This window comes from Trichechus manatus, unplaced genomic scaffold, assembly GCF_000243295.1.
Source record: "Trichechus manatus latirostris isolate Lorelei unplaced genomic scaffold, TriManLat1.0 scaffold00122, whole genome shotgun sequence".
In the NCBI taxonomy this organism is placed as follows: Eukaryota; Metazoa; Chordata; class Mammalia; order Sirenia; family Trichechidae; genus Trichechus; species Trichechus manatus.
In genome coordinates, this window is record NW_004444058.1 from 3322711 (window position 1) to 3336076 (window position 13366).

The following is a 13366-nucleotide window of genomic DNA, read 5'->3' on the forward strand; positions in this document are numbered from 1 at the left end:
CCGAGGGGGAGGTCTCGCAGGCTGGCCTGGGCCCCGACGGCGCGGGCGGGGGGCGGCAGGCCAGGCGCGAACCACCCAGGCGCGGCCACAGGTCCGTCTCGCCGTTGTGAAGAAGCACAAAGCGGCGCTGCGACAGCAGGGGCAGCATCTTCTGGTTGCGCAGGCTCTTCTGGAAGGTCTCCAGCGCCAAGTCTGTGGGTGTAGCGGAGGATGAGTGAGCGGCATTGGGGGGATAGGCAAGGGGAGGGGTGAGGACAGTGAGGAGGGCGACTCAGGCTTTTCCAGATGTTCCGGAGATGAGGTGGGGGGCAGGCTGATCTTTTCCTGCAGGCATGAGCAGGGGTGTGGGGTTCTAGGCAGGCCCTCCTTCTATGTTGAAGGGTCAGGTTTGTGGGGGTCTGCGCATGGGAGGGCAGTGGCCAGGGGTTGAGGGCCCTGGGGGTGGGGGTGGGGCTCCTCCCTAGGGGCTCACCCAGGGTCTCCACGACCACGCCCGGGATCACCTCCTTCAGGACCTCACAGTTGGTGTGCAGAGCAGGGTTGGAGTTCATCTCCAGCAGCCACACCTGGGACCAACACGGGTCAGTAGCCCCCATCCCCAAGCCTGCTTGGCCAGTAGGAGGCTGAGGCCCTGGTCCCCATTAAGCTGGGTGCCCTCGAACAGGGCGCTTGTGTCTGTGGCCTCATTCCTCCTATTTGCCTAGGAGCTCAGGCTGTAAGAGTCTGTCTGGGCTTGGGGGCTGCCCTGAGGAGGGAGTATAACTCTGTCCCAGTGGGAGCAGGGGCTCAGCCTCTTGGACATGCCCACCCCTAGGGCTGGGTGGGGCACGATGGGGTCTGGCTGGACAGTCAGGTATGCACAGATGGCCCCTACCTACTTCACCTACCAACCCTGCCTGCTTGCACCTACCAACCTGGCCCCACTGCCTGCGTGTTAAAACGCACCTTGAAGTTCTCATCGATCAGGAAGTCACAGCCAATGAGGTCGAAGTAGCCCAGCTTGCACTCCAGTTTGGATTTGACGGCCAGGAAGCAGTGGGCCATGATCTGCTGCATCCGCTTCTGTGGGTGGGGGACTGTCGGTGAGGGACCGCCACCTGCCTGTCACCTCCCAGCCTGAAGTCAAGCCACATCCCTAATTTGCAGCTCCCACCTGCATACCCACCTATACCCTCACCTGCACAGGGACCTGCACAGCTACACCTGTACCTCACCTGCACACTCACATATATGCCTCTCACCTGCACACGCATCTGTACCCTCACCTGCATAGCTACACTTCACACTTTCACACTTAGACTCTCAGAGTCACATGTTCACAGCCAGAAACTCATTCGCACCAGCTTTATTTATTCAACAAATTCATAGAACTTGTATGACGCGTACAAGGAACAAAGTGTACAAGGAATCTATGCCCTTGAACAGCTCCCTCATACCAGGGGAGACAGACACATGTAATACAGAAATTATTACATATGTTGTGTAGCATAATAGGTGATAAATGCTAAGGGAAAAATGAAGCAGGGTAAGGGGATCAGGAGTTCTGGGAGGTATAATGTAAAATGGGGTATGGCCTGGCTGTGCCTCATTGTGGGGATAGTGAGCAGGGAACAGGAGGAGGAGCCAAGGGGCATGTGACATCTGGGGGAAGAGCAACAGTTGTCAGGTGGGCACATGCGTGGAGTGTTCAAGTAACAGCAAGGGCACTGTGACTTGGGTGGAGAACAGAAGGGGAGAGTAGGTGGCGAGGCCACAGACATGGTGCCAGTCAGAGCAAGGGGACACGGGAAGGATCTTTTATTCTGAGAGTGTTGCAGGTTGAGCATCGGGGGACATGTCTGCCTGTGTGTTCCTAGGGTCCTTCTGTCTGCTTTGCTGGGAAGAGACAGAAGGGGCCAGGGGAAAGTTGTTGCAATAATCCAGGTGAGAGATGGTGGTGGCTTGGGCAGGTGGAGGTGGTAGGGCAGATTCTGGATATATTTTGTCGTAGAGCCAACCAGATTGGCTGATGAATGGATCGTGAGCTGTGAAAGACAAGTGAGAGATGATCCCTAGGTGTTTGATCTGAGACTCTGGAAGGATGAGTCTGGATCGATCGAGAAGGGGAGAAAGGCTATGGAGTCTGAGACATCCGTGGGCTTGCAGGTGGGGTGTTGACAGGCAGTGGATGGAAGATGAGTTCAGGAGAGAGGTCAGGCCCAGATGGTTAAATGTGGAGTCGTAAGCATATAAATGGAATTTAAAACCAAGAGACAGGCTGCCATCACCAATGGGTGCAGATAAAGAGAAAAGTGTTTGGCTGAGCCTGGGCCTCCAGTGTGCAGAGGTCAGGAGATGAGGGGCCAGCACAGGGGGCCAAGAGGGAACAGGTAGGGTCCTGGAAGCCACAGTAGAAAGTGCATCGGAGTGAGTGGTTGTGTCCAAAGCGGCTGACGGGTCAGGTAAGAGGAGGGCTGGGAACTGACCCCTAGATTTAGCAAGGTGGAGTCACTGGTGACCTCAACAAGTCTTTCGGTGGCACAGCACGGGGTGAAGCCGCAAGGGAGTAGGTTCAAGGGAGACAAGGACATCAAAAATGGTGGAGTAAGGACCTCCAAAAACTCACTTCTCCATAAAAGCATCTTCCCAAAAAACTGGAAAACATGGTCAGAATAAACTTTTTCAGAACTCTAAAAATTAACCAAAGGTTTGCAGCAACCTGGGGAGCATTTATTCAGGAAAAGCGGCTGAATCTCAGAAGAACAGCGAGTTTTGTGGCGTTTTAACCTGGCCTAGACCCATACCCTGCTTCCCAGCTCAGCAGTAGCCTTGAAAAATAACAGCCCACTTTCCTAGTACTGGAGGGAGCAGAACAGACCTCATTCACAAAGAATTGTAATTATTTGTTTTGCCCAGGAAAACACCCCTTGAAAGGCTTATCTTTATTTTAACCTGATTCAGATTTTGCCTCCTGCTAAAAGCCTTCCCTGGGGAATGTTTATCGAGAGCATTTACAGGCAAGTGTTTTAACACTGGAGCCCTGGTGGAGCAGTGGTTAAGAGCTGTGGCTGCTAACTAAAAGGTTGGCAGTTCAAGTCTACCAGCTGCTCCTTGGAAAACCCTATAGGAGTTCTACTCTGTCCTATAGGGTTGCTATGAGTCGGAATCAACTTGATGGCAGTGGATTTTGGTTTTGGTTTTAACACTGCAGCTGCCTTAGGCAATGGATAATGGAACAGACAATTGTTTTTGTTGTTAGGTGCCGTCAAGTCAGTTTGGACTCACAGCGACCCTATTGCACCACAGAACAAAACACTGCCTGGTCCTGCGCTATGCTCATAGTTGTTGATATATTAACACAATTGTTGTTATCAATGCATCCTGATTGCCTGTTCGATCGATTTCAGACTGGTAAAAATCTTCAATTTCTTCATCTTTGGCCTTAGTCGTTGGTGCGTAAATTTGAATAATAGGCGTATTAACTGGTCTTCCTTGTAGGCATATGAATATTATCCTATCACTGACAGCGTTGTACTTCAGGATAGATCTTGACATGTTCTTTTTGACGATGAATGCAGTGCCATTCCTCTTCAAGTTGTCATTCCCGGCATAGTTGATCATTTGATTGTCCAATTCGATTGTCCAGTCCGTTTCAGCTTACTAATGCCTAGGATATTGATGTTTATGCATTGCATTTCATTTTTGACGACTTCCAGCTTTCCTAGATTCATATTTTGTACATTCCACATTCTGATTATTAATGGATGTTTGCAGCTGTTTCTTCTCATTTTGAGTCATGCCACATCAGCAAATGAAGGTCCCAAAAGCCTGACTCCATCCATGTCTTTAGGGTCGGCTCTACTTTGAGGAGGCAGCTCTTCCTCAGTCGTCTTTTGAGTGCCTTCCAACCTGGGAGGCTCATCTTCCGGCACTATATCAGACATTGTTCCACTGCTACTCATAAGGTTTTCACTGGCTAATTCTTTTCAGAAGTAGACCACCAGGTCCTTCTTCCTCATCTGTCTTAGTCTGGAAGCTCAGCTGAAACCTGTCCGCCACGGGTGACCCTGCTGGTATTTGAATACTGGTGGCATAGCTTCCAGCATCACAGCAACACACAAGCCTCCACAGTCCAACAAACTGACAGACGCATGAGAAGGGTCTAGAATCCAGAATATATAGAGAAATCTTACAACTTAACAATGAAAAATGGTCTAAGGTTTTGAATAAACATTTCTCCAAAGAAGATATACAAATGGCCAATAAGCATATGAAAAGATGGTCAACATCATTAGCCATTAACCCGTTGCTGTTGAGTCGATTCCGACTAATAGCGACCCTATAGGCAGAGTAGAACTGCCCCAGAGGGTTTCCCAGGAGCGGCTGGTGGATTCAAACTGCCAAAATTTTTTGGTTAGCAGCCGAGCTCTTAACCACAGCCACAGTGAGATGCCACTTCACACCCACTAAAATGATTAGAATGAAAAAATCCTCCCAAAAAACAAGTGCTGGCGAGAATGTGAATAGATTAGAACCCTCATACATTGCTGGTGGGAATGTAAAATGATGCAACCATTGTGGAAAACAGTTTGGTGGCTCCTCAAAAAGTTAAATATACAATTACCATGTTGTTGTTGTTAGGTGCTGTTGAGTTGGTTCCGACTCATAGCAAACCCTGTGTACAAAAGAATGAAACACTGCCCAGTCCTGCGCCATCCTCACATTGCTATGCTTGAGCCCATTGTTGTGGCCACTGTGTCAGAACGTCTTGTTGAGGGTCTTCCTCTTTTTCGCTGGCCCTCTTTTTTACCAAGCATGATGTCTTTCTTCAGGGACTGGTTCCTCCTGATAACTTGTCCAAAGTACATGAGACGAAGTCTCACCATCCTTGCCTCCAAGGAGCATTCTGGCTGGACTTCTTCCAAGACAGATTTGTTCGTTCTTCTGGTCGTCCATGGTATATTCAATATTCTTCACGAGCACCATAATTCAAAGGCATCAATTCTTTTTTGGTCTTCCTTATTCATTGTCAAGCTTTCACATGCATATGAGGCGATTGAAAATACCATGGCTTGGGTCAGGCGCATCTTAGTTCTTAAAATGACATCTTTGCTTTTCAACACTTTAAAGAGGTCTTTTGCAGCAGATATGCCCAGTGCAATGCGTCGTTTGATTTCTTGACTGCTGCTTCCATGGGTGTTGATTGTGGATCCAAGTAAAATGAAATCCTTGACAACTTCAATCTTTTCTCTGTTTATCATGATGTTACTCATTGGTCCAGTTGTGAGGATTTTTGTTTTCTTTATGTCGAGGTGTAATCCCTACTGAAGGCTGTAGTCTTTGATCTTCATCAGTAAGTGCTTCAAGTCCTCTTCACTTTCTGCAAGCAAGATTGTTTCATCTGCATATCACAGGTTGGTAATGAGTCTTCCTCCAATCCTGATGCCGTGTTCTTTTTTGTATAGTCCAGCTTCTAGGATTATTTGCTCAGCATACAGATTGAATAAGTATGGTGAAAGAATACAACCCTAATGCACTTCTTTCCTGACTTTAAACCATGCAGTATATCCCCTTGTTCTGTTTGAACAACTGCGTCTTGATCTATGTACAGGTTCCTCATGAGCACAATTAAAGGTTCTGGAATTCTCCATTCTTTGCAATGTTATCCGTAATTTGTTATGATCCACACAGTCGAATGCCTTTGCATAGTCAATAAAACACAGGTAAACATCTTTCTGGTATTCTCTGCTTTCAGCCGAGATCTATCTGACATCAGCAGTGGTGTCCCCGGTTTCACATCCTCTTCTGAATCCAGCTTCAACTTCTGGCGGTTCCCTGTTGATGTACTGCTGCCACCACTTTCGCAAAGCAGTTGCAGCAGTATAGCGACAGAATTACCATATGACCCAGCAATTCTCCTCCCAGGTGTATACCCAAGAGAAGTGAAAACATGTCCACACAGAAATTTGTACACCAATGTTCATAGCAGCAATATTCATAATTGCCAAAAGGTGGAAACAGCTCAACTGTCCATCAACTAGAAATTATTTGGCCATAAAAAGGATTCATGCTATACCGTGGGTGAGCCGTTGAAAACATTATGCTAAGTGAAAAGCCACATATTGTATGATCCACGTACATGAACTATCTAGAATAGGCAAATCCATAGAGACAGAAGGTAGATCAGTGGTTGCCAGAGGCTGGAAGGGTTGGAGAAGCAGAGAGAATGACTGCTGATAGGTACAGGATTTCTTTCTGGGGTGATGAAAATGTTCTGGAATTCGTGGTGATGGTTACACAACCTTGTGAAAACCAATGAAATGTACCCTTTAAAATGGTGAATTTTATATTGTGTGAATTATATCTCAGTTTTGAAAAAGGAGCGATGAGGAGAGGAATTGCAGACACCACAAAGTGGCTGAATTCCATCACCCATTTATACACTAGACACACTCTTTAGTATAGTCACGCACGCCCAGTCATGTGCCTTGTGCCAAGTCCCATACAGATCATAACACCACCACACACACACACACATATTCACAGACACACACACATATTCACAGACACACACACACAGACGCATAGCCATGCACAGACCCACACACATACACACACAAAGACAAACACAGACACATATGCACAAAAATGCACACACACACTTCCAGACACACAGATATATACACAGACACAAGACACACACAGACACATAGACACACAGACATACCCACACACACACACATACACAAAGACAAGCGGACACACAGACACACATGCACAAACACACACACAAGCACACACAAACACACACACCCTCAGGGATCTGTCCCCTGGCTCCCGGCCCGAGTGCCCTCTATCCCCCTCCCCAGACAGACCGTGAAGGTGGTGAAGACCCAGTCTCTGGGGAGGCCCTTGGTTTTCCTAAACTTGTCGTTGATGTAGCGATTGAGGTGCTCCATGCTCCACACCGTGTCCTCCTTGAGCAGCACGTACAGGGGGCTCTTCTTCTGCATGAACTGGGGTGGGGAGTGAAGGCAAGGGCCTGGAGATCACCCAGAACACCCAGAGGCCCTGCACCATGGAGGGTTCCTACAGAACCACAACCCTCTACCGCTGAGAACTCCCTAAAGAGGCTCGCCCTGGCCCTGCTACCCGAAACCCACAGAGACCCTACTCCCCTAGACACCCTCCTGTGGCCCTGACCACTGAGACCCTTCGACTGATGCCTCCATCCATGGAGACTTCCACCGAGACCCTCAGCTGACCAGCTTTCCTCTGGGAATTCTTACCTGCTGAAGCCTCCCTTCTGGCTGTGACCACCCTGACTCCTCCCTACCAAGACCCTCTGCAGAGACCCCTGTCTTTGACCTCTCTCTACTGAGGGCCTCACAGGGACCCTGCACCAGCCTTGGCTCCTCAAGACCCCCACCTCCTTGAGCACCATGGCCTCCATGACTTCTTGTTACCAAAACCACAGCTCCTCACCCAGAGACCCCTCGTTGAATCTGGAAGCCCACTCATGCCCCATATTCGGCACATGCTTGGGGGTGGGGAGGGGCAGGGCTGCAAGTCACTTCACCAGGACAGCAGGACATGCTACTCTCTGCTGCCTGGACTGCGGGTGACAGGCTGTGTTGATGCAGGCGGGGCCAGCCTAGACCACTGTGGGGTCTGGACTACCTCTGGACCTGGGGATCTCCAGTGCTCGGGCCACCTTCGGACCTGGGATTTCAGTACAGGCTAGACCCCCTCTGTTTTACCAAGCAGTGAACTGCCCTGCCCTGTCTGTAGTCAGGGGGTCCTTACCAGTGGGAGCCCTCACCTGGTTGGTCAAGTGGCCACTGAGGTCGTTGGAGTGAAGGTTGTAGAGCCCGAGGGTGAGGCGGACGTATCCGTGGCCAAAGAAGACCATGTAGGGCATGGCACAGGCAATGAGCAGGTACGAGCGCACATCGAACTTCTTCCCATCCAGCAGCAGTGGGTTCCCGATGTACCTGGACCGGCACATGGGGCTGCTGGGGCTGAGCTGCACGGCAGCCTGGCCTGTGGCCCTGCATCATGGGGTCCTCACCCCACCCGGGCCTCTGTCAGCTCCTCAGTGCTCTCCCCCCAACCTGTCCCAGGTGGGACCCTTAGGCTCCCTCCTTTGGCCGAGAGCATTGGTGAGGGGACATTTCTGAGCCTTTCCAGGCCTGGCTCCTAGATCCCAACCCACTGAGTGTTCTGCTATCAGTAGGAGTCTGAAGGATGGAAGCAAACTGGGCCCAAGTGGGCAGGAGGGCTGCCTGGAGGAGGAGGGGCTGCCTGGAGGAGGAGGCTACCTGGAGGAGGAGGGGGTGGCTTCAAAGGAGGGTGGCCTTGGAAAGGGAGGGAGGGGAGATTCCAGGTGGAGGAATCTATAGGATCAGCCTTGGAGTCAGGAGTGAGCTGCTGGGGAGGGGCTTGTGGGGGGTGGGCAGTGAAGAACAGCTGTGACAGTTAGGACCCACATTGGCGGTGGGTAGGATCCACCCTGGAGGCAGAGGGAGCCCTGGAAGTTCTTCAGCAAGGGAGGAGTGATCAGCTGAGCTGTGGGCCTAAATGCTGCAGTTTGCTGGGGCTGGGGCAGGACAAAGGGGCAGGGCTAGGCTGAGGGACAAATTGACTACATCCCCTCCAGCCCCACCCCTCTGCCCTGTAGCTTCTGTCTAGAGGCCATGTGCTGGTGGTTCCTTGGGGGCATCTTATCTGTGTCCCTGAACAGATGTGACACTCCCCCACCTCTGCTGGCTATACAGACCCCTCCCACCCTGCACCATGAGGCGAAATGAAAACATCCCTGCTCAAACAGGCACTGGAGAGAGGGGCAAGTGCTGGGCAGAGGTGTAAGATATGACATGTGGGGTGTGTGCCCTGGGCACCGCTTGAGGAGGGACGCTAATGAGCAGTTTCTGTTGGCCATAGAAGTTTCCATTACTAGCTGGAAGAGATCATTCAGCAATTCAAAACTAATTGCCATAGGCACTATTTCCCGTAAATAGGCTCTTGCTGCCTGGGCATCATGGCCTTCCACCACCAACCGCTCACTTGGCACCTGCTGACCCCTGCAAACCTTCACAGGCACCAGCGGGGCCCACGGTTGGCCCCCCAAAAGATCTCCCTCGTGGCTCCCCCCCACCCCCATCCCACACCTCTGCACGATCCGCGCCTGAGGCACCCGGAATGGCATCTTGCGGTAGACAGGGTCGTCCTCGATGCTCTGTGTCTTGGCCTGGAGGGCAGCGACCGCCTCCTGGTTCCTGAGCAGGAAGATGCCCTTGCCCTGGTTGGAGGCTGTGGGCTTGCAAATCCAGGTTTGGGTCTCTGCGGAGAGCGCTGCCCTGAGCCTCAGGCTGGCCTCGGCCCCACCCCCACCACTGCCTCAGCCCTGACCACGCCCACCCTGACCACGACCCCACCTCAACCCTCCTAGTGCCCTGCCTGCCCCCAACCCCTGCCCACATCCCTGCCTCCCCTTGGACCGAGCCATGGCCCTGCCCTCCCCTCCCCCGCCCCACCCTGCCAATATCACAGCCCTGGCCCAGCCTCGACCCTGTCTTTCCAGGGGGGCTCCCCACAGGCTCCCCACACCTGCCTGGTGTCCATTGGCCTCACCATCAAACAGGGCAAAGAAGGCCTCTCGCTCATCCCTGATGTCCAGGCGGTAGGTCTCTGGGAAAAACTCTTCCATTCTCAGAATCCTGGGAAGCAGGGAGGTGAAGAGGACACAGGACTAGGGGTAGTTGGCTCCTGCAGCCTCTGGTCCCACTGCCCTCCCGGCCATTGCCTTCGTAGGTCACTCTCTGGTCTTCTGCTAGGGCCACCTTCTGGATGCCTGGCCCCCCTATGGCTACTCTCCCAGCCTGTACTGGCTCAGATATTTGTGAGTGGTCAACTCAGAGCTGCGTCCCCAGGGTGTGGCACATGGCAGGTGGTCAGTCTAAGCCCAGAGGGTGCTGGGTCTCAACTGTTGCCTTTCCTTGATCTGGGCTGCCCTTTTGTCCCTTTTCATCTAATACCAGCTCACCCTTCCATCTAGACTGGAAACTACCACTCCTGGTCGATCTAAGTGCTTCTACTTCTGTGGCTGGAGGCATCCTGGGCTAGCTCATGGAATCTCCTCATGGGTTTGTGCTGTGTCCTTTCCAGATCCGTACCCCAGGGACACAGGACCTGGCTTGAGTGGGCAGCTCACTTATGTTTGGGATGAATGGGTGGGGGTCTTGAGAGGTGGAGGATGGCTGGGGGCATGGAGATAAAATAGGGATGTGTGTGGATGAGTGGATGAGCAGGTGGATAGATGGATTTTGGATGAAGTGTGTGGTTGGATGAATGGATTTTGGATGGATGGGCGGATGGATAGATGGATGGATGGACAGCAGGTCCAGTGGATGAGAAGATACATGGAGAAGACTAGACCCGAGCTGCTCTGGGTGGAAGCAGACAGGGTGTAGGTGGATGAGTGGGCAGGTGGATGAAAGATGCTGCCGTGTAATGAGCAGGTGGTGGATGGACACACGGCTGCCTGCCTTGGTGGACAGGTGGGTAGGGTGGTAGTAGAGGGTGGCTTGTTGGTTGGGTGGGTAGATGCATAAAAGTATGGGCAAGTGAATGGATGAGTGGATGGAGAGGCAGGTGACTAGGTAGATGAATACTTGGAGGGATCAGGTGTGGATGTGCACTTGGATGGCAGTGGTGGGGTGAGCCAGGGAATGACTGATGGGATGATATCCTGGGTAGCTCTGTGGTGGGCTGTGGCGTGGGGAGGGTGGATGGGGAAGGATGGTGTTTGGGGGATGGAGACAGGATGGGCTGGTGGGTGGGAGGTACGGGAGTGGATCTGTGGGTAGACAAGTAGAATGGGAGAGGTGGGTGGAGTCGGTGGTAATGAGGTGGGTGGTGGGTGTGCAGGAGGACGGCAGTCAAGAGCAGTGCCGGACTGACGTTTGGGGCTGGCAGGAGGCAGGTGGATGGGTTTGGGATGAGTTGTGGGACAGGTGGGCTGAGCATTCCTACGTGAAGGACAAAGGTGGAGGCATGTGTGGGGAAGTGGGTAGGTGGATGGAGGCTGGAGCTGGCCCAATGCCTAGGGGCAGGGATGGGCTTACTTGTCTTGGGTGGACAGAGACGTCTTGTTGATCTTGTTCATGACCCGCGAGTACTCCCTCAGCGCACTGAGCAGCCCAATCTTGGTGGTGAGAAGCTTGTTGTTGGGGAGCTGGTAGAGGAGCTGTTCACCTAGCACGACAGAGCCCTGGGAAGCATGAGGTGGCCGCTGTGCGGCCATGGCTACCTTGCCGACTTGACCACCCTTACTACCTTGACCACTGAAGCCACCCTGGCCACTGTGGCCTTTCTGTATGGCGGCCTGACTCCATTCACCCTGCTCTCCAGGAGACCCCTGCAGGCTCCCAGCTGGGTCTCAGCCAGGGTGCCCCCCCAACTACCTTCCCGGAAGCTGCAGTAAGTGTCCCGGCTCTTGACCTCGCACCACTTGAGCTTGTAGTCCTCCCGCCGGCTGTCCTGGGTGCGATGCCACCCTTTGCTCCTGCAGTAGGCGCTGATTCTGCAGGGGAGAAGCAGCAGTGACTCAGGCCTGGGGGCCCTGGGAGAGGGGTGTGGAGACCCTGGGGGAAGGGCAGTGGTGACCTAGGCCTGGGGACCCTGGGGGAAGTGTGTGGTGACCCCGGGGGCAGTGGGGATCTCAGGGGAGGGACAGCAGTGACTTGGGCCTGGGGGCTCTGAGGGAGGAGTATAGGGACCCTAGAGGAGGACTTGGGACTGCAGGCAGCACCCAGAGCTGAGGCTGGGCCCTGGGGCATGGGGCCCGGGGGCAGAGAGAGCAGGCCACCCTCACATGGAGGCCCCATTGGTGCCCCCGATGTAGAAGAAGGGGCCCTGCCCGGCACTGGGTGACTGCTTCTCCCCCTCCAGCAGCTTCTCCTCCAGGGGCGCGGCCAGGGGCCTGGTGGCATCAGCATCCTCCAGGAGTTCTGTGGGCAGTGGGCAGTTAGAGGGTGAGTCCTGCCCTGTGGAGTTTCCCCCTTCGCCTCCAGCTCTGAGCCCTTGGACCCTGCCCACCTGCATCATGGTCCAACTGGCTCAGCTGACGCAGGAGCCCCTCCTCTCGTCTGCTACCCATTGATCTCTCATGAGCCCAGCCTGGGGATGGGGTGGGGTCAGCCCATGTGTGGGGGTGTCCACATGGCCCTGCCACCCAGGTCCCTACCATTCCTAGCACCTCCTGGGTGTCCCCCAACCCCCAGTCTTGGCATGAACCTCAGCACAGGCTCAGACCCGGCCAGGGAGGCCCATCTCCCATCTGGGGACAGGGGTGCAGGGCTGCTAAGGATGCTCTGCATTGAAGACAGAGAGGTGACCAGGCCAAGCAGCACCACTGTTGGGGCCTTCCTCCCTATGAGCTACACAGCATTGGGCAGGGTACCCTCACCCTCCTCACCAGTAGGGCACGGCTGGGGCGTGGGAGGGGGACTAAGGTGTAAGGCTGGGGCTGGGACAGAACATCCTCAGGAGGGGCAGGAGTCACAATGTCCATGATGATGTCACATGTGACCCAGGGGCCATTGTCTGGCAGAGAGAGGAGCTGCCATGGTATGGCATCCTCTAGCTTGCTCCGGGTCAGCATGGACGAGGGGCTGTGGGGCCTCAGGACACAGCTGGGGACAGGAGGGGCAGTGCACACCCCCATCCTGCTTAGCTGGCCCAGCGCACCCTCACACCCAGGTGGCTTCTGTCATGCATGGCTGCTGATCCTGGCCGAGTGTGACAAGGGTGTGGCTGCAGCCCCACCTGGCCCCGGGGCCTTCCCTGGGTGAGAGGGACGCCTTCACAGGCTGACTTGTATTCACCTGGCGCTCGGGGGCGGCCTCGCCGGACCCCTGCCACCCTGGTTCTCTTGCTTCTCTTGGTGGAGGCTTGGGCTCGTGTCGGGGGTCCACGACGGTGGATGAACCGGGTGCGGCCATGGGCTACGGGCATGGGGGCACCAGGACGGGGGCCCCTCAGAACAGATTCAGGCCCCACCCTCCTGCGGGGCCTGAGGGCTGCCTGGGGTCCTGGCCCTTGGCCCTGGCCCGTGGTTAGGCCCGCCCTGCCTTGGGGCGGGCGCCTCTCTGGGTCTGGGGCAGGGGCCTTGGCCTGCGGCTGACTTCGGTCTCCTTGGGGCCCATGGGGAATGGTGCCCCGAGGGGGCAGGGCCGTGTCCGCATCCTGTTGGCCCTGGGCTTGGCCTCCCCTGGCGAGACTGTCCGTTGGGCGTCGCTCCACACTGCCTCGGCAATGGCTGTAAGGAAGGGGGTGCCAAGCCTGAGCACCAGCGTCAGCCGAGGGCTTGGTCTCAGCCCTGTCT

At 54.3% G+C, this 13366-nt stretch overlaps 1 protein-coding gene across 1 annotated transcript in view; it reads right to left on the reverse strand.

Annotated features, from left to right (window-relative positions):
* The window catches only part of TTLL10 (tubulin tyrosine ligase like 10), a 15869-nt gene extending 2807 nt beyond the window's left edge, over positions 1–13062 (reverse strand). The window contains exons 1-13 of the mRNA XM_023738789.1: positions 12904–13062; positions 12776–12795; positions 12079–12167; positions 11855–11990; positions 11445–11563; positions 11106–11235; positions 9613–9698; positions 9150–9321; positions 7802–7973; positions 6855–6995; positions 946–1062; positions 473–566; positions 27–192 (exon numbers count right to left, since the gene is read on the reverse strand). Of these exons, the coding sequence (XP_023594557.1) occupies positions 27–192; positions 473–566; positions 946–1062; positions 6855–6995; positions 7802–7973; positions 9150–9321; positions 9613–9698; positions 11106–11235; positions 11445–11563; positions 11855–11990; positions 12079–12167; positions 12776–12795; positions 12904–12996 (1535 nt within the window). The 5' untranslated portion in view covers positions 12997–13062. The remainder of the gene's footprint in view (positions 1–26; positions 193–472; positions 567–945; positions 1063–6854; positions 6996–7801; positions 7974–9149; positions 9322–9612; positions 9699–11105; positions 11236–11444; positions 11564–11854; positions 11991–12078; positions 12168–12775; positions 12796–12903) is intronic.
* Positions 13063–13366: the final 304 nt, after the last annotated feature.